Source organism: Osmerus mordax, chromosome 19 (genome assembly GCF_038355195.1).
Source record: "Osmerus mordax isolate fOsmMor3 chromosome 19, fOsmMor3.pri, whole genome shotgun sequence".
In the NCBI taxonomy this organism is placed as follows: Eukaryota; Metazoa; Chordata; class Actinopteri; order Osmeriformes; family Osmeridae; genus Osmerus; species Osmerus mordax.
Genome location: NC_090068.1, coordinates 11,936,313 through 11,956,171, shown reverse-complemented (window position 1 = coordinate 11,956,171; position 19,859 = coordinate 11,936,313). Strand labels below are relative to the sequence as shown.

The following is a 19,859-nucleotide window of genomic DNA, read 5'->3' as shown; positions in this document are numbered from 1 at the left end:
AGAGGCTTGAGGACTGAAAGAGAGGGATAGGAGAGAGAGAGGGATGAGGAGAGAGAGAGAGGCATGAGGACTGAGAGAGAGGATGAGAAGAGGGAGAGAGGATGAAGAGAGGGAGAGAGGGATGAGGAGATGGGAGAGAGGGATGAGGACTGAGAGAGAGGGATGAGGAGAGAGAGAGATGGATGAGGACGAGAGAGAGGGATGAGGAGAGAGAGAGGGATTGGGACTGAAAGAGAGGGATGAGGAGAGAGAGAGAGGGATGAGGACAGGGAGAGATGATGAGGAATGAGAAAGAGGGATGAGGACAGGGAGAGATGGATGAGGACTGGGAGAGACAGAGCTCACCAGAGAAAGACAGTGTGGATGACCTGAGAGGCATGTGAATGGACCGCCTGCACATATGAGAACGATCTGAGCTGTTAGCTGTGCCATGTACATCAGGACTGAAGGGGAATGTGTCACATGTGTTGCCCTTGAGAAAGACATGGATCGCAATCACTGCTCCTGATTCTTCATTACTGTGTGTGTGTGTGTGTCTGTTTGTGTGTATACACGTGTGTGTGTTTGAGCAAGACAGCGTGCGTGTGACTGTTTACGTGTGTATTAGTGAGCGCGCGTTTGTGCGCGTGTTAGCGAGTGAGCGTGTGCATTAAGAGTCTGCTCACATATCATACCTCTTCCTGTTCACATGCTTGAGAGCTCGGTTGTCATGGAGACTGGGTTGAAGGGGGCAGGAGAGGGGAATGTGTAGCGGCCTCAGTGGTGCTCGCTAAACTGCTGGTAAACAGGGACGCTCGGCGCGGTAAAGACTTTGAGGTGACTCACTCTGTGACATAACAGGAAGCAAACATTCCCAGTTCTCTGAGTTCGCACGGACGCTATTTCCACGTATGGTGGTTTACTGAGGAGACGAGCGTGTTGGGCAGCTCCAAACGCGGACGCGTTTCGTGTCTCACACGTGATTTTGTTTTTACGCATCTCTCCGTCTCATTGCAACATGGGTTCATGAGGCATTGTCATGCAGAACATGACGAGTCCAAATGATTCTGTAAACTGTAGACCTGCATTGTGTTCAGGTCATTTGTAGCCTACCAATTTATACTTGCATCCTTTTTACCATAAAACACGAAGGAACATCCTTTGTTGATTTCCAGTGATTGAGGGGAAGGATTGGTGCAGGTTGTTATTAGTACATATATCATCCCTCAATAAATAGTGAGGATTAATCCTTTTAATTAAGTCTCAAGCAGTAATAATAAATAATAATAAATAATAATTAAAACCCCGCCTCCCAGGACCAAGATGGCTCCTGATTGGACAGCAGATGACACCATTACTCCCTGACATCTCGAGGGATTGCGTAATATCACATCCCTCCTCTCTGCACTCCATCCCATTCCCGTCCTCCACACAACAGGTGCTCAATAATATTCGTTTGGCAGAGACCCAAACCCTGATGTCACTTCCTTTAGCACGTTTGATTGGTCCGTTTGTTTAGGATTGAGACTCTGTTTGTTAATGATCAAACTCTTGTTTGCACTGTAACATCTTAACAGCTTTGAGATCGTGCAGTATTTCTTTTTTTGTTTTGTTGGCTTATTGGCATTCTATATCTGTAATCTATGTTTTGTGTGTATTTGGTTCATGATCAGAGATAATGCGGTATAGAGGTTGTTTATGATGATGTTTCCGTGGAATCCAGGCCAGGCGCTTGTGTCCTGCTGGGTTGGAGTGCCTTCGTTCTCCAATCTCTAAATATTTGATGTTGTTGGATCGAAACCCCCTTCACTTCTTTCTTCACCTCTCTCATCCCTCTCTCCTCCATCTCCCCTCCATCTCTCATCCCTCTCTCCTCCATCTCATCCTTCTCTTCAACTCTCTCATCCCTCTCTCCTCCATCTCATCCCTCTCTCCTCCATCTTTCCTCTCTCTCTCCTCCATCTCATCCCTCTCTTCACCTCTCTCATCCCTCTCTCCTCCATCTCCCCTCCATCTCTCATCCCTCTCTCCTCCATCTCATCCCTCTCTTCACCTCTCTCATCCCTCTCTCCTCCATCTCCCCTCCATCTCTCATCCCTCTCTCCTCCATCTCATCCTTCTCTTCGCCTCTCTCATCCCTCTCTTCTCCATCCCTTCACCTCTCTGATTCCTTCTCCATTCCGTCATTAACTTCCTGACTGCATCTGATCCTATTAAATCATATGAATTTGTTCCCCACATGCTTGTGTATATCTTTGTTTCCTCCAGTAAGGTGTGTGTCTCTGCAGATATCTGTGCAGCATCACAGTATGATGCTCGGTGTCATGTGATACTCACAGCACCTGTGGGCTGATACACTGAACACATTGAGACACTCTCCACTGTTTGTTTCTGGTGTGGGAGGCTTACACATTAATCTTTATTTAATCTGAATTTTATTAGCGCACCCGACTGCGTTCATGGAACGATGCTTGTCTGTCTCCATGACGACGAGAAATAAGCAAGGGATTGCTACTGAGGTTGATTGAAGAAGAAAAAGGAGATATCCAGAACACAGTTTTGAAGGATAGAAGGTTTAAACCCACCAAGAGATGAAAAAGGCAGGAACAGATTAGCTGTGATTAGTTGTAACCAAGAGACAAAATACATGACGTTCACGCTGAAGATGATGAACAGACAGACAGGCAGGCAGGAAGACAGACAGACAGGTAAACAGGTAAACAGAGAGACAGAGAGACAGAGAGACAGAGACATAGAACCGCCCTGCCAGCATTATCGGTTCATCTTCACCCTGATTAACAGAAACGTGCGGGCCTCTTCCAACACCAGATCATCGATCTGAACACGAGAGCAGCTCTCAGAAGAAACCGAGGCTGTTGTTGATGTCGAGCAACGCAGTGATAAACAGATGATCCGGTTTAGATGTGGAACTGCAGGGAGGGATCTGGGGGGGGGCCCTGTGAGCCCAGATCAGCCATGGGCGTTCAGGGAGGCTAAGCTATGATTACCCAGCAGGGAATCATCCAACCTGGGGCTGACAGCACACCACACGGCACAGAGACAGTGGAGGAGCTGCAGACGATCTGCAGCTTTGGGTGGATGTCTTGCAGTCCCACTCATGGAAGGCTGTGTCAGGCAGTGAAGAGGACAGTCTGTGGACGATACTGTGGTCCTCGTGTCGTGTCCATGCTGGTGTTTGTGAGGTGAACAGAGCAGTCGAGTGTGGCTCGACTGCTCTGTGAAATATGAGGGTGGGATCTGTCTTGGGATGAATCACTCACGTCTACACTGCTCCACAGCAGCCCCCCCCCCCTCACATACAGGAGCTCTCTCTCATCCCCTCTCTCTCTCTCTCTCTCTCTCTCTCTCTCTCTCTCTCTCTCTCTCTTTCTCATCCCGTCTCTCTCTATTTCTCTTTCTCTCTCCATCTCTCTCTCTCATTCACTCTCTCTCTCTCCATCTCTCTCTCTCTATTTCTCTCTCTCCATCTCTTTCTCTATATATATTTATATCTCTCTCTCTCTCCATCTCTCTCTCTCTCATTCCCTCTCTATCTCTCTCTCCATCTCCCTCACATTCCCTGTCTAACTCTCTCTCCATCTCTCTCTCTCTCTCATTCCCTCTCTACCTCTCTCTCCATCTTTCTCTCTCTCTCTCCCTCTCTCTCTCTCTCTATTTCTCTCTCTCTGTCTCAGGCTGCAGGACACTGTGTGTGTGTGTGTGTGTGTTTATTTCGATGTGTGTGGGTGTTTACTGCATATTATCAAACCGTCAGCTTGTGCTCTTACAGCATTTCTATCAGAAGAGAAGTCATATGGATACGAAGACTCTAGAATCGTCCCTCTCGGCTGGTTTACCTGCAGGTGCATGTAGTTTGAATGTGCGAGTGTGTTGAGGCACGTGTAGCGGTTGTGCGCTGAGCGTGTTGGCGTGCTTTCACTGAGGTGGTTCTCCCCTGGCTGCAGGTGATCTGAACGATACTCCCTCACCCAGGGGAAAGCCTAGCTCATCACATTCTTACCCACAATTCATCTCTCCAGCACCGTACGCAAAGCACCAAGGTGTCCCAGTAACCTCCCTCAGGTCCTCCCCGGGGGAATCCTGTCTTCTCATCCGTCTCATCCGCACCTTCTCGAATCCTCTTCTTCCCCCTCCTCCACCTTTTCCTCGATCTCTTTCTCTGCTGCCTTGTCCTTGGTCTGTTCGCAGTAAAGTTGTGTGACATTGTGTAAACGAAATACAATAAAATGCTTAATTCGGTTTGGAATGGGCCAATTTTATTAGTCATTTGTGCTGATGTCGCTGTATTTTCTCTTTCCCTCTCTCCTTTCTCCTTTTGTTTCCCCTCCCTCCCTCCCTCCGTGTAGATAAGGTGGATGATGAGCTGGAGATGACCACGGTGTGTCACAGGCCAGAGGGTTTGGAACAGCTGGAGGCCCAGACCAACTTCACCAAGCAGGAACTTCAGATCCTCTACCGGGGCTTCAAGAACGTACGACACTCTTCCCTTCTACTTTCACTTCCTCCCCGATCTCCCTTCCACCCTGGCCCCGCGCCATCCATCACCTCCCTTATCTTCCTTTGTCTCTGTTTCCCCATCTCTCTCTCTCGTTCTCTGTTTCCTCATCTCTCTCTCTCGTTCTCTGTTTTCTCATCTCTCTCTCTCGTTCTCTGTTTCCCCATCTCTCTCTCTCTCCCACACACCTCAGGAACACCATATCTCCTGCTTTCGTCTGCTCTCTTAAGCCGTTCCTGTCTCTCCTCTTCTTTCATCTTTCACTCAGATGTATGAATAAGTGTTTAGTGCCCGTCTTCTACGTCTGTTGCCACTAATCTTAACGTGCAAGCCTTTGGCTTGAGCAGCTAAGCCTGTCACATGCCATAACGACAATTACACGCTCTGTTACCCCCCCATACACCCAGAAGAAGGAGATTAAGGAATGTCTGTTGACGTATTCTCGAGAAACACTCAAACGTTCTCAAAATAGTCTAGTGCTGGTGAGTACATCCATTTTCGATGGTTCTGTTTGATTTGGTTGAACTCTGGGAGCTGGACTTGTGGTGAGGATGAGAAGGAACACACACAGATACACACATGTGGACACACATACACACTCAGACACACACAAACAAACATTTACATTTAGTCATTTAGCAGACGCTCTTATCAAGAGCGACTTACAGTAAGTAAAGGGACATTCCCCCCGAGGCAAGTAGGGTGAAGTGCCTTGCCCAACGACACAACGTTGTGTGGCACGGCCGGGTGTCGAACCGGCAACCTTCTGATTACTAGCCCGATTCCCTAACCGCTCAGCCATCTGACCCCCACACTAAGACACACACACAGACACAGGTGAGGGTAACCACGGCGTTTTGTTTCCTCAGGAGTGTCCGAGTGGAGTGGTGAACGAGGAGACGTTCAAGCACATCTACTCTCAGTTCTTCCCCCACGGAGGTACGGCAGTGTGCTGTGGTTCACCTTCTGAACATGCTCTGTACATGAGACCTCTGGATCTCTCTCTCTATCTGTCTCTCTCTCTCTTTCTCTCTTTCTCTCTTTCTCTGTCTCTCTCTCTCCCCCTCTCTCTCTCTCTCTCTCTCTCTCCCTCTCCCTCTTTCTCTCTTTCTCTCTCTGTCTCTGTCTGTCTCTCTCTCTCTTACACTGTCTCTTTCTCTGTCTCTCTCCCTCTCTCTGTCTCTCTCTCTCTCTCTCTCCCTCTTTCTCTCCATCTTTCTGTATCTGTCTTCTTGCATTACATGTATGTTATTTGTGTTATTTCAGATGCTAGTACTTATGCACATTATCTCTTCAATGCGTTTGACACGACAAACAACGGATCGATTAAATTTGAGGTATGACGCCAAATGTTCTTTCAAAAAGCTGTCTGGATTGATAAAGACCGTCGGTTGTATGCTGAATCCGTCATTACTCCTCTTTAACTCTCTCCCTCCTCTGTCCTTCTCTCTCTCTCTTCTCTCTCTTCTCTCTCCTATGCCTCTCTCTTCTCTCTCCGCTGCCTCTCTCTTCTCTCTCCTCTGCCTCTCTCTTCTCTCTCCTCTGCCTCTCTCTTCTCTCTCCTCTGCCTCTCTCTTTTCTCTCCTCTCTCTTCTCTCTCCTCTCTCTCTCTCTTTTCTCTCCTTTCCCTCCATTGTGGGATGAAAAGTGTGTGGGGGGAAAAGTGTTTTCATCCCGTGTTTGTGGGGGTTGTTTTTGTAACAGACAAGGATGGGTTGTAGTAGAGTGTGTTTAATGTGAGTATGTCTCTCCCCCCTCCCCCTCCCCCTCCCCCCCCCCCCCCCCACCCCCCCCACCCCCTCTTTCTCACAGGAGTTTGTGACGGGGCTGTCTACACTGCTGCGGGGCACCCTGAGAGAGAAGCTGGAGTGGACTTTTCATCTTTACGACATCAACAGAGATGGCTACATCAACAGGGAGGTCTGTCAGAGTAGCAGTCAAACCTCATGCATGTTTATCTATGTTTATGTTTCATGAATTATGGAATGCATTCAGTGTTAGGGACAACTGCATGAATATAGTCAAAGATATATATAAATGAAAGTCTGTACAAATGTCTTTTTCAGATGCACAGTATAACACAGGCCATTCTGGGCTGTGAGCAATGAGCAATAAAGTTTTTACGACGAGACAAGACAATCGTAAAATACTTGTGTTCTATGTTGGGTTTGTGTGTTTTAGGAAATGACAGAGATTGTGAGGGCCATTTATGACATGATGGGCAAGTACACATACCCAGCAATCAAGGGAGACGTCCCTAAGCAACACGTAGATGCATTTTTCCAGGTGAAATCACAGCCGCAGTAACCATTACCGTGTCAAATGTTTCACGTACAAACAACAACTACTAATGTTTTAAACTCAAAATACGATTGATAGATGTTTTCACATGCATACAGTGAGTGCTTCTGAACATTTTAGGTGTACGTTCTCCTAAAGTAACATGAGTCACTGTACAGTGATTTTTACAGCACATAATGGCTCTACTGAAAGGATTCTTCTTCCATTTTCTTTCCTCCCAGAAAATGGATAAAAATAAAGATGGAGTAGTGACCCTAGAGGAGTTCATTGTGGCTTGTCAGGAGGTAAGTAGCCCCCAAGGTGGTAACACAATCCAAACCCAATCCCAACAGTTTGTCCATATATTATAGGGAGTCAGGTGGCTGAGCGGTTAGGGTATCGGACTAGTAATCAGAAGGTTGCCGGTTTGATTCCTGGCCCTGCAAAATGACGTTGTGTCCTTGGGCAAGGCACTTCACCCTACTTGCCTCGGGGGGAATGTCCCTGTACTTACTGTAAGTCGCTCTGGATAAGAACATCTGCTAAATGACTAAAATGTAATTGTAAATATCATGAAGAAACTTTCCGGTGCTTCAATAACCTGTAGTCACAGAGAGAGGAGATTCAGTGAAGAGACTGGTGCTTATCTGGCTGACAACACTGACATCTAATGGTGATGTGGTGGAACTACGCGTAACTGTGTTCCCTCCCTCAACAGGATGAAACCATGATGAGATCCATGCAGTTGTTTGAAAATGTGATGTAGACATGGAAGGATGAAGGCTCCTGGGAAAGGCAATCTTAGGAAAGGAGGTGTGTGTGTGTGAATGTGTGTCCCTGTTTGTGCGGATGAATACACAGTGCAGTCAGCTTCTCTCATTTTTTGATCTCATCGTCGTTCACGCATTTGCCAAATCATGTCTCTGCGTGTTGACCAGCCTACTCATGGACTGACCGAACAAAGGACCCGAACTCATGTCGACATGACCAGCTGAGAGATCACTGGACTGCCAGTCATGCGGGTGGGAAGCGGACTGATGCTCTTCGAGACAGATTTGTTTCTCTGTGTGGTTCTCCGCTTCCAAATCCACAGAGATACTCATGCTTCACTGGGTATGTGACACCCCAGATGGATTCAAACTTGCTCCATCCTTTTAGTTTGTCGTGTTATTGTTGTAAGCGCTCCTGAAAGACTTCCCCCTGCCTGCCAGGAGCTGAAACTACACAAGCAGGGACACTTTCCTGACAAAAATAAAATTGCATGTTGGAGCTTGAGGAAGCACCTTGCTCTTAACCAGACCTTTGCTTGACCAGAGCTACGTCTTATGAGCTTGTATTTAATGACTGCATCATGAATTGTGTATTTCATGACAAGGTGTGACATGCTTACGTTCTTATTTATTCATAAACATTGTTGTGTTGTGCTATCTGAATTATGAGGTTGTCCTAAATGTCCTGTTTGTTTCAAGTGTCATGTGCAGTGATTGTTTACACTGTTGGGATAACTTATATTTCTCTGTTGGCTTTGCTGCTGCTGGCCTGTTAAGATGTCTGTTCGTCTGTCTCTTAACAATGCCGAATACAATGTGGGCTTGGAGATCCAGTCACCTCCACACTGGTTTAAAATGTCATCTCGCGGTTTTGATGATGATTATAAATGCTGGGTCTGCGTTCCTGTGACTGGAGAGAGAGGCAGAGAAGAGAAAAGAGAAAAATGGAGAGAGAGAGAGAGAGAGAGAGAGAGAGAGAGAGAGAGAGAGAGAGAGAGAGAGAGAGAGAGAGAGCAAAAGAGAGAGAGAGCAAAAGAGAGAGAGAGAGAAGCGCGGTTGTAATAATGTCCTGTGATTCTTCGTCTGTGTTGTATCCGTTGAAGTTAGTTGTGATGTCTTTCAATTCATAGAGGCACGTGTAATTATTATGAATACATGCTATATAAGGACGAGACCGAGATGGTGATCACTACCAGACCACTCATGTTAATACCAACAACAGATAACAAACATTTTCAAATATTTTGCTCATTCAAATATATGTGTCCCTAATACAGTATCTAATGATGAATAATAATCAGTGGACATAACTTTGCGTACGGAAGCAAAAGACAACATTTCTGTGACAGAGCGAGATCATTATGCTGTACAGACGTTATCAATAAAAAGTTTTGAGAGAAAAAAAAAACCTTTGGATTTGTTATATGCGTGACGAGTCGGTTCTCTGTGTGAGTGTGCATGTGTATGTATGTGTGTGTGTTTGTGAGAGAGAGAGAGAGAGAGAGAGAGAGAGAGAGAGAGAGAGAGAGAGAGAGAGAGAGAGAGAGAGAGAGAGAGAGAGAGAGAGAGAGAGAGAGAGAGAGAGAGAGAGATTGGACAAGACAAGAACGGAGGCGTGGTTATGACATCTTGGGGAGGGCCTGCGCACTGCGTACTTGCATCTACTTTCAGCGTGAATGAGCAATCGGTCACTTTCATCTCACAGTCAGAAGCGGCAGAAGGAAAAGTAGAAGGCAAAGCTAGCAAGAATGAACGGCATGGATGATGAGCAAGTGGGCCCACAGTCCTTTCTTTATGGTGAGATGCTTTGAATTGTGTTGCTTTGGGAAGCTATTCCTTTTCAACTGAACTGGAATTTATTTTAGCTAGCCAAACGAAGCCTGGCTTACGTCGGTGTTACTGGCTTACGTAGCTATTGTTCAACATAACCCATGTATATGGGAAATATAATACTGGAAAAAGTCACAACTAAACATACATTAAGTTGGTATTTGATGTACAAGTTTTGCTTGCCAAATAAGTGATCTGGCGTTTGTGCTCGCTAGCGAGCTAACTTAGTGCGTATCAATGAACACGTGCTTTTAAGATGGCGCACACGCATGGCTACACCATGATCTCTTTTCTAAGACAAATAGTTAATCTAGCCAGACAGTAGTTTGACAACCGTGGCTACGAGGAAGGTGCATCTTCTTAGTGTTCAACTACTGATTACAGACTTGTAAATGAAATGTAATTGGCAACGAGCTTGTTGTAACGTTAGCTAGCTTTGCTAGTTGGCTAATGCGCACGCTGTCCCGACCGCGTGGGTTGCCACGATTGGTTCTCACCTCAACTGACCCCATAACCAGGAATGAACTGAGGACGCGATGGACGCAAATGTTTTTCTCTTTTTTTAATTGACATTCATTGACAAGTTCCTTCTCTCACTGTATAGGGTGCGAGTTGAAGTCGGGGAAGGAGGTCGTATTTAACCCAGAAGACGATGATTTCGATCACCAGTTGGATTTAAGAATGGTATCTACCATATTACCTCTATTCTCCTCATTTTGAGGCAATAACATCACATTCAACGACGATGTCTAAAATACATACGAGTTTTAAATGTTAATATCAATCGTGCATTTGAAGTGTAAATTATTTTCCATCCTTTTAATGTTCTCTTATCCCATGTTCCCAGGTGTGTGTGGACCAGACCACCAGTGATGAGCTGAACATCGTAGAGGTAGAAGGCCAGGACACAGAAGGTCAGAAGGTTAAGGCAGTGTTAGCATCACTGAAGCCTTCCACCCTACCCTGTGTAAGTAGACCCTAATCGTAGCATTTATCCCTCCTCACTGCGTGTTCCATTAAGGAAGGGATGCAGACCCTGATACTAAAGCCATCTTCAGACAGTGATGATATTTGTTGAGCTGATGTTTGCTGATGTGTTTTTCAACAACTGCTTACCAAAAGACTGAGTCTGAAGATTGTCTTTTAACTTAAGAGATGGTTCCATTTTATGAAGTGTATTACAAATATGCATTTAGGGAACGTTTTTATCCTAAGACAAGCACATAGTGGGTGTAGTAAGTCCTATATGAGAGGATGGGTACAGTTCATGGGCAGACCATTTGACTGCAGATCAAAAGATCACAGGTTGAAACCTTCACGTGTCTTTGGATAAAAGCGTCAGCTAAATGAGAACATTAGTTGTAACTCTTAAGTAGTACGTAGCTTGTTCTGAGAGTGACTGGTGACGGTGTTGCAGGTGTGCCTCAGTGGGTTTGGAATCACCCCCCCGGCTGTGTTCCGCCTCAAGTCCGGTTCCGGCCCCATCCACATCAGTGGTCAGCACCTGGTTGGTAAGTATTGCCATTCTCCTTACTGCCCCCTTCTGGTCGTACCAGAAAGTAATCAGTTACTGGGAACTTTCCGGAAGACGGGCTCCTTTGAATCCGAGGCGTTGCGTGGCACCTGTAGTCAGAGATGATATTTGTTGAGCTGATGTTTGCTGATGTGTTTTTTCAACAACTGCTTACCAAAAGACTGAGGCTACCGATGTCCGTAAACTGCGCTCATATAAACGCCTGGTCCTTGTGTGCGCCCTGGTCTAATGTGACGTGGTGTCGTTGGTTAGTTATGGGAGGAGACCAGACGTTTGACGAGGAGGACGACGAGGAGGAGGAAGAGCTGGTCCAGACATCCAAGAAGAGACCTGCTTCGGCACCAGCCCTTAAATCTGTAGGTCTCACCGGTGAAACCTTCTCATATCCTGCTACCTCAACACCACAGGTCGCCTGAGCATTTGTCACTCATACGACTGTTCTCCCCCTTTCTTAGAAAAGGATAAAAATGGATGAAGATGTCGATGAGGAGGATGATGATGAGGAGTAAGTGTCTGTCATCTTTCTTCCTGTTTCATCCTGAAGTTTATAAAGAGACTAAACGTTGTTCCTTTTGTCAGGGATGATGATGATGATGATGAAGAGGAGAGTGAACCTGAACCGTCCCCTGTCAAGGTGAGAGACACACACACACTGTCACAGAAGTGAACCTGAAGGAATGGTGTTGGTCTTTTTATACTTCTCTCAAATCTGAATCAATGTCCATTTTCTGTCCAGCCCAAGAAGACTCCGTCCAAAGCCCAGACCCCCGCTCAGAACGGGAAGACCCCCAAAGCAAACACACCTGCCGGGAAGCAGGTGAGGTCCAGGGATCCACTCACGCCAATCACTCTTTATTTATTAACTTTTCAGCATTATTACAGGATCTTACATTTACAATGCTTTGAACAAATGGTCCAGTTGTCTAAGGTGAAATGGAATATGTGTGTCATTCACTGCTTATCAGCAGTCAGAGTTGTTCTGATGACGTAGCTGCAGAGCTTACCAAAATACACCTGCGCTCTTACTGAAATGTAAAATCTTCCTTCAGCTGGTTTGTGTTTGTTGCACGTTTTTAAACCGTTGCGTGAGAACGCTGCTCCTTCCCGTCTTACCGAGTGTGTCCTGTCCCCAGCCGAAGACCCCCGACTCCCAGGGCAAGGGCAACAAGAAGCCTCAGACGCCCAAAACCCCCCAGGCCCCCCTCTCCGTCGACGAGCTGAAGGCCAAGATGGCAGCGTCTGTGGGGAAGGTTAGTGTCGGATCAGCGACTTGGTTCTGAGGGAGTGACTCTTGTTCTAGATCACCATGGAGACCCATTGGAAGATGCTGTTGGGTTGATCTGCCCCTCTTGACCAGATACTAAAGCCATCTTCAGACAGAGATGATATTTGTTGAGCTGATGTTTGCTGATGTGTTTTTCAACAACTGCTTACCAAAAGACTGAGTCTGAAGGTGGACTAACTTAGAGACACGGTTCCATCAGCATTGGGGGGTGGAGATGGGGTTCTCATTTGCCATATCTAAGGGATACTACAAGGCTAAATGTCACTTAAATGTCGCATTAAGTAAACAACTTTTTCTGTTTTTGAACTAGGGAGTTGGGCTGCCTAAACTCCAGCCCAAGTTTGAGAACTTCCTGAAGCTGAGCATGAAGGTCACTGATACCAAGGTACCGTAGCGTCTCAAAGAGTTCAAACATTACTCTTATCTCCAACTCCCTGCACAGCAATGATGAACAATATGGTTTTGATGGCAAGGCTGAAAGAACATACCAAACCTCTAAGAAGTTCTGAGCTGTCAACCTTCACTGTTTCTTGACATCGCCAATGGATCGATCCTTGGTCCATATTGGATATGGATGGTGCTGGTGTTGACTGTTCTTCTCTCCCTCCCTCAGATCATCCAGGAGTTGTGGAAGTGGAGACAGACACTGACAGAAAAGAAATAACAACCTACCCACCATTTTCTTTTTTCCCTCCCAGTTTAATTTTCCAGACTTTGTTTCTTTGCTTGAATTGACCCACCTCCCGCCCCCCTCAAGCCTCTGTGCCGCCCACTCCACACTAGCCCCTCCCACTCCACACTAGCCCCTCCCACACCACAGTAGTCCCTCCAGTCCCCCCTCCAGCAGCAGCTCAGTGGAAGGGATGGATGACAGTGCACACAGGCCTCATCCATTGTCTCTGTGGTTACATGTCAAGGTCATGTAAAAAGACAAAGGGGAGGGGGGGGAGGAGAATCTCCTCACTTGGAACTTTTGCATTTTGTAAATGTGTAAATGAAATCTTTGCTACTGTGTTATAGGTAGCCTCGGAGAGTGTGGGGTGTGTCTGTTCCTATGTTTATTAGATTTTTTTTGTATTTGAGTGATTTTGCTGCTCGTTCCATGCCCTCCATAGACTGTTCAAGGTTTGCGTATTGGATGTTGGTTCTTGCCTTGTATTGGTTAACGAATGACTTGATGGCTGACAAATCTTATCAACGTGATTAAAAGTTAATGTTTTTACACGTGTGTGTGTGTCGGGTGATTGAGCTGCAAATGTACGAATATCTTGAAAGAGCCAAGGACCAAATTGGCATCTCAGTGATTTAATAAATACCAACATGAGCAGGTTTTCGTAGGAATAATATGCTTGACAGTAAAAGCTTTGGGGAAGAAATGTTGATTCATCTTGGAATATTTTACAAGATGGATAAGACTGGATTTTGTGACATTTGAATAAAGACACATGAAGAGTGACTAGCGGTGTATTTTATTTAGCTGTTTTGCTAGTCTATATAAAACACTGGTGGTTACTTTTTAATTGGGGAAAAAAATACATTAATGTTATGGCAACCGCGGCCTGGCCTTGCTGTGTGTTCAACCGGCCAGCAGACGGAGTCAGTGTGTAAGTGATGTTATCCCAGAACTACAGAGCTGCACCTGGGTTGGAGTTCCACCCTGCACCCCTTCTCCTGGGGTTGTCTAGGAGGCTTCGTGTATCCGAAGCCGAGCCCTAGGTTGACGCCTGCTCTTATATTTAGGCTCAGACAGAGTAAACGGCTGTCCCTCTGTAGGCCTATACTAGCTATGTTAACGCTGGGAATTAAAGGCCTTGCACTTTATTTACGAGGGGCTAAATAAAACTAGCATGCGGTGATATGGTTCAGGATTGCATATTTATTGTGAAATTGCCAGCCCAAAACTAAATCGTAACTGCTGTCTTCGTTGGTGCGACTCGGATCACATTCCCCCGGGACATGCCGCTGATGCCAGGTTTGGGTTTTAACGGTAACAGCTCCTGTTAAAGTTTATTGTCAGAACTGATTTGCGACCATTTTTTTGTGTGCGTCAGTATTACATGTTATTAAATGTGGATTTTTACTCGTTTCTACGAAGGTACAGACTGTCTTACAGACTTGACCATCAGCCTCAAGGGGAAAATATGATGACTGTAAACAAAGGCTGAAAAAACTCAAATATGATACAAAGCGATGACAAAAAGGATTTAATTATTTTGTTATTTACATATGTATAAAATACAAAGTATGATGCATGAGTTTTGAAGATACACCTGTTTACGTAGCCTACATCTGTAAACCGTTGTTTTCCCACCCCCATTGAACAGGCCTAAACCTGATCGCTGCTACCTTCACGCAACTAGTGAACCCAGTCCTGGACGATTTGAATTAATTATCTGCAGTCATTGGTTCCAAATTTATAAAAATTTCCCCTCGTCTTTTTTATTTATCAGTAGCCCTTAAACCATATGTTCACGCTGAGGAATGATAATAAAAAACAATTGATTGTTCAATTATGAACAAAACCGCAATAATTCCATTGCAGTTTTGCATGCCAGAGATGAGAGGTGTGTGTAAACGTGCAGCCTATGTTTGTGTGTACATGCGTGTGTGTAGCCTATGTGTGTGTGTGTGAGAAAGAGCATGATTGTGTGTGCCCTCGCATAAATATTGCCTACACTCTCTGGCAACAGTACAATGAGCATCATGTTTCTGGAGACGGGACACACCGGGTTGTTTACTGATGACACTTCAAGTCAAACATCCATTCTGATCCATCATGCCACTATAAAATATATCGTAGTATGGTACACATTGATTTTCCTTTCTTAGAGATAGTCTAATTATATTAAAAAGTTATCATATCATCTTTAGTTAAAGAGGGAAAAAAGTGACTGATAGCCATCATCTGTCTTGATCCCAATGAAAATTATTATTTTTTTAAATCGAGATTTCCTGATAGGAACCATTTGATTAATCACAATATTTTTGAGAATGGCAACTTTGATTCCATGCAAAAGAAGAAGTCATATTTCCAAAGTCTCTGTTTTCTCCTCCCGTTTAAAAAAAAAATCCCCTCAAACAGACAAGGGTCAGTTATGGACCACACGGCCGGAATGCGGGTGGTGGTCTGGGAGCAGATGGACGAAGGCAGGGATGATGTCTGCAATCTGTCCCGCGTCAGTCAGTCCACATGTTGTTTGGAAGGCTAATGGGTCTTCTTCAGGGACGGCCATCACACACGCCCCCCAAAGGCTCCCATGCCACCCTCCCTGGACGTGGTGCCAGATCCCAGGGTCATCCCCAGCCCCCCTTGTTCAAGTATGGGGGGGGGGGGCTTCCGTACGTTTTCACACTCAAACTCCGACAGACATAATTATTTATAATGAATTTGGATAATTCGTTCTTGGTATTCGCAACTCTTCAAGCTAGCGTCCATCGTTCCATCGTCCGGTCTCGGAGCGGGTCGGCTGGTCCTGGTCGCCCCCCCCTCCCTGTCACACGAGGGCCGAGACCCCCCCCAGCTTGCCCCCCTCCTCGGAGGCCCACGGCTGCAGGTTCTGGAGGGCATACAGGGAGGAGTTGTGGATGCAGAGCGGGTCGGAAGGAACCGAGTCGCTCAGAGATTTCTGGAAGGCGTCGTGCTGAAGCTGGATCATCAGCCGATTGGCCTGCTGACGCTCCGCCTCCCTCTCCTCGGCTGTCTGTCGCCTGGCAACAAGGACAAGGTGTGAGGGTGGGCTGGTGTCCACAGAACTAATATAAGTCTGTTAAACAAAGTGTCAAATCTAAGTTTAGATTCACTTATGAAGGGCCAGGTGAATTGGTGAAGGTTAAGAGAAGGCAAGCGTCTCATTTCAATGTAGACGATTGACTGGTTTGGCTACAGATATAGAAGAAGTGTATTAGATAGATCATTAACATGTATCTCGTAATTTGAGACTGTTTTAACATGAGGTTCGCCAAGGGTTTGACTGGTTGAATCACCCACAATTAGTCTGGTCAACCACAAACACACAACAAATCAGACAGTACCCATCCACAGCATCATGGTGGTCCCACTGTGAGATGTAAGACTACAATAGACCATGAAAGAATTTGTAGAGATATTTTGTAGGTTTGCACTGAAAAGTATTTGGCTCGGGACACAAGTCACCTATACATTACAGGCCGGTCATGTTTGTTAAATTCAAGTGGTTGCGTGTTTCAGACATAAAAAATCTTCATGTTCTTATACAGTTGTGTCCTCATCTGTTAGGAATTCACGTAATTAATATGTTTCTCTCCATCCTTCTCCATCTCCATCCTTCTCCTCCTCTCCCTCACCTCCCTCCCTCTCTCACCTCCATTTCGTTCGGCGGTTCTGGAACCACGTCTTCACCTGGGCATCTGTCATCTTGAGGGTTTTGGCGAGTGCGGCTCGTTCCGCGCTGGCCAGGTATTTCTGCCGATGGAAGCGTTTCTCCAGCTCACAGATCTGGACCCTGGAGAAGGAGGTCCGTGGCTTCTTCCTCTTCGGGGGCGTGCGGTTCTGGTAGGGGTGACCTATACGCCTTGCCACGGTGAACGGTGTAAGGGCTGCTGAGGTTGTGTTTGTGTGTGTGGGAGAGAGAAGCACAAAGAAAGATAAAGTGAGAGCGAGTGCAACAGAAACAGTAGAGAAAAAGAGTGAGAGATAGGGAGAAATAGAAAATGAAAGTGTGTGTGATTATAAAAGAGGAAAGAATAGAGACAAGCAAGGTTTACCATTCAGAAGATTTATATGTCAGGAACCTTTTATTAGCTGACCTTCAGGGTCAAGGCAATGTTGTCTCTTCAATAGCAGCACTATGATAGCTATTAAACAGTCACTTCTTTCTCAGACAACATTTCTTTCCCTGCACACATTCGGCTAGATTTAAACCATTTTGACTGGTAAAAATACAGATAAGGGATTCAAGTTTCATTTATTCGTGAGAAAGGATGATTCACTGCTGTCACAAACGACTTGAAAAACGCCATCAGGCAATCATATATTACAATGCTGAAATATTAATGTCCTTTACATCTTCATCTTGCTCGCCAGAAGACCAAATAAATGCAAGCCCCATAATTCATTTGGAGTAATGGCAAAATGCTGCAAAACGATGCTTTCACATTTCATCTGATGATGATTCATATTTTTCTTTCCTGGCCAAGAGGTTCTTCTAGGCTTAACATATACATTTTAATCACAATAAAAAACAATAGTCACATATTACGAATATAATAAAATCTGTAATACAAATAAGAAAAATATAAGAAAAACTAAACGTGTACCATTATTATACAAATAATAATATTACTAATTATTGTCATCATGTAAGCGTTTTTACGTTCTGTGGAGACTGGCGATGTTAGAAGAAAATACATGTATTTAAGTGGAGTATTAGACTGATGGTTTGCCACGATGAGCATTGGGCTACTTTCAACAATTGTGCAGAACTGTAACTTGAGCTAAATTGAACATAAATCCATATGTTTCTTGTTTGCTAATAAATGAACAAAATGTCCACACTAAGAGCATTCCAACTATTATTTGGGTCATTGTAAAAATACTATAGCCTATTTCCAACCGAAGTTCCTTTAATTCTTTATGTAGCCTATTTATATTATTACTATTATATGTTTATTCTTATGTTGTATATATGCTGTAAAATTGTATATCCCTATAGTTTGCTTTCTCAACATCGGGTTACTAGTAAGGCCTATTTGATTGGTACGTTGTATCTTGAAACAAAAGCCAATATATAACACTGCTCCAGCTAATGTTGTAAATGTCCACTCAAAAAATGTTATTTACCTTGTATGGCGTAAATTTGATGATATAGGTCTCAGGAAAATGGCATCATGTTTTTAAATCAGTTTAACACGAAAATCCTAAAATCAGGTCAAAGAATAATTTGGAACAACAAAAACATTTGTTTTCACATGATTCAGAAATCCCTCTTTTTGGCCGAATCAAAACTGAAAATGGTTCAATAAAAGTTGAACCCTTTTCTTCTAAATATCGTTTTACGAGTTCAGTCATTGAATTGACAACACAATAATAACCGTAACGGGTCCATTCACTGCAACTCAAAAGCGGCAATAGCTTATTACAGCGGTCCTAACTCTTTTTTTCTAATCTGGGATGTAGATAGGCTACAAGGTCCTGAATGAACAAGAAACTCACATTTTAAATTAAATCAATGTTAACCAGGTTCATTTTGAGGTGGTCCAATATTATCGGATATTTACCTGCAAATCTTTCCTTGGCAAATCTCTGGCTGCTCTCCATCCATGGGAAACTTAAGCTGCTGAGGCCGGGAACCGCGCTGGTGATGGGAGGAGGAATGGCGGCAGCTAGCGGCCTGTGTGCCGGGACGCGTATCACTCCTCCGGGTGTGAGGGTCAAGTTCAATCCGTACGCATTCGATTCCTCGTATGATGATGCGATGCCATGGAACGGACCGGACAGCGAGGTGAAAGGAGTCGCGCTGGCTCCGGTTGGACTGCCCAGATGATAACTCCCTCCACTTGTGGAATTTCCTGGATCCGAACCGCTCCTATTAGTGTGCTGTGGACCGTCTTGGTCAGTACCGCCGAGGATCTGGTCAATACCGAAACTTATAGGTTCGTGTTGGGCGGGTTGTGTGGGCTGACTGGCGCCGGTGGGGCTTGTGCTGGGCGTCCGGTCCATTCTTTACCAAACACTTTAACCAGGCGCTTGTGCACGGTCCTCAAAGCTCACACCGACGATGCGATTGTAGATCGCAGAAGACTAGCGACAGTTATTTATGTGTGGAATAATTTCTAGACATCTTAAGGCTGCGTTAAGAATGTTTAAAGTTTTGTCAGATTCCGAATCTTCTCCCTTGCTTTGCGGTTCTGATCATTCCTTCCATCTGCGTAATGCGCAAGTGCACACATTGACTTTGCTGATACAGGGCAATCGTTACTTGGGACAATTCTGTTCATCACACACCCCGCCCGCAATAGCATATCTTCACTCTACCGCTTATTGGTTAAGGCAGCTTTACTGCCACCCTATTGGCTGACGTTTTAACTTTAATTTGTTAAATTGAATGTGAGCGGAGGGATCGTTCCAGGTGACATCATTTCTTTAAAAGCACACTTTGCAACGGATAAATTGATATCTCTATTTGTTAAATAATTGTTGATGGTGAACCCCATGCGCTTTCCAGTTGTCCTGATATTTCGTAAAAGGCATAGGCCTACTAATTCAAATAATTTTATCATCATTTTTTTCAAGCCTTTAACTTCTCCTAGGTTATTCGACTCGGAACGACTGTAGAATGAAGTTTTGTCCGTTTTTTGTGGTTTCATTTCTATACATCGGTCTATAGCCTAGGTTAAATGTTTATGGGGGAAGAGTCGTAGGCTATCTAAGTTGCCTGTCAGTAAAACTATTCTAACAAAGGCGAAAAACACTTTTTTATTTTTTTTTCTCAGCCTATATGTTACTTAATAAACGTAGGCTATTTATTTACCTTCTGCTGCGACGTTTTTATTCGGGTTTGTATGTTTTCTCTCTTTCAGACCGTGGTATTAACTTGACATTATTCCTTCTTATTGTCAACAATCTTACAAATATTTGTATGAACCTACCATATATCTTTAAAATATTTGTATTGTATGTTGTACATA

The 19,859-nt window shown here is 44.8% G+C and overlaps 3 protein-coding genes and 1 non-coding gene across 4 annotated transcripts; 3 read left to right on the top strand and 1 right to left on the bottom strand.

Annotated features, from left to right (window-relative positions):
- Positions 1-4,346: 4,346 nt before the first annotated feature.
- Positions 4,347-8,937, top strand: kcnip1b (Kv channel interacting protein 1 b). The gene is made up of 7 exons (XM_067256989.1): positions 4,347-4,471; positions 5,365-5,434; positions 5,762-5,832; positions 6,308-6,415; positions 6,677-6,781; positions 7,018-7,080; positions 7,494-8,937. Exons 1-7 carry the CDS (start codon positions 4,370-4,372, stop codon positions 7,539-7,541), a joined length of 567 nt encoding a protein of 188 aa, XP_067113090.1. The 5' UTR covers positions 4,347-4,369; the 3' UTR covers positions 7,542-8,937.
- Positions 8,938-9,215: 278 nt separating this feature from the next.
- On the top strand, positions 9,216-13,416 carry npm1a (nucleophosmin 1a). Its single transcript, XM_067257539.1, has 11 exons — positions 9,216-9,342; positions 9,980-10,059; positions 10,223-10,342; positions 10,793-10,886; positions 11,162-11,265; positions 11,365-11,414; positions 11,489-11,543; positions 11,646-11,726; positions 12,043-12,159; positions 12,505-12,579; positions 12,808-13,416. Exons 1-11 carry the CDS (start codon positions 9,294-9,296, stop codon positions 12,856-12,858), a joined length of 876 nt encoding a protein of 291 aa, XP_067113640.1. The 5' UTR covers positions 9,216-9,293; the 3' UTR covers positions 12,859-13,416.
- Positions 12,636-12,707, top strand: LOC136963672 (small nucleolar RNA SNORD61). Its single transcript, XR_010879018.1, has one exon. It is a non-coding gene; the product is annotated as a small nucleolar RNA SNORD61 (small nucleolar RNA).
- A 2,272-nt stretch (positions 13,417-15,688) lies between the features above and the next one.
- tlx3b (T cell leukemia homeobox 3b) lies at positions 15,689-18,935 on the bottom strand. Its single transcript, XM_067257607.1, has 3 exons — positions 18,450-18,935; positions 16,535-16,772; positions 15,689-15,902 (listed from the first exon to the last, which is right to left on the bottom strand). The coding sequence occupies exons 1-3, from the start codon at positions 18,889-18,891 to the stop codon at positions 15,689-15,691; spliced, it is 894 nt and encodes a 297-aa protein (XP_067113708.1). The 5' UTR covers positions 18,892-18,935.
- Positions 18,936-19,859: the final 924 nt, after the last annotated feature.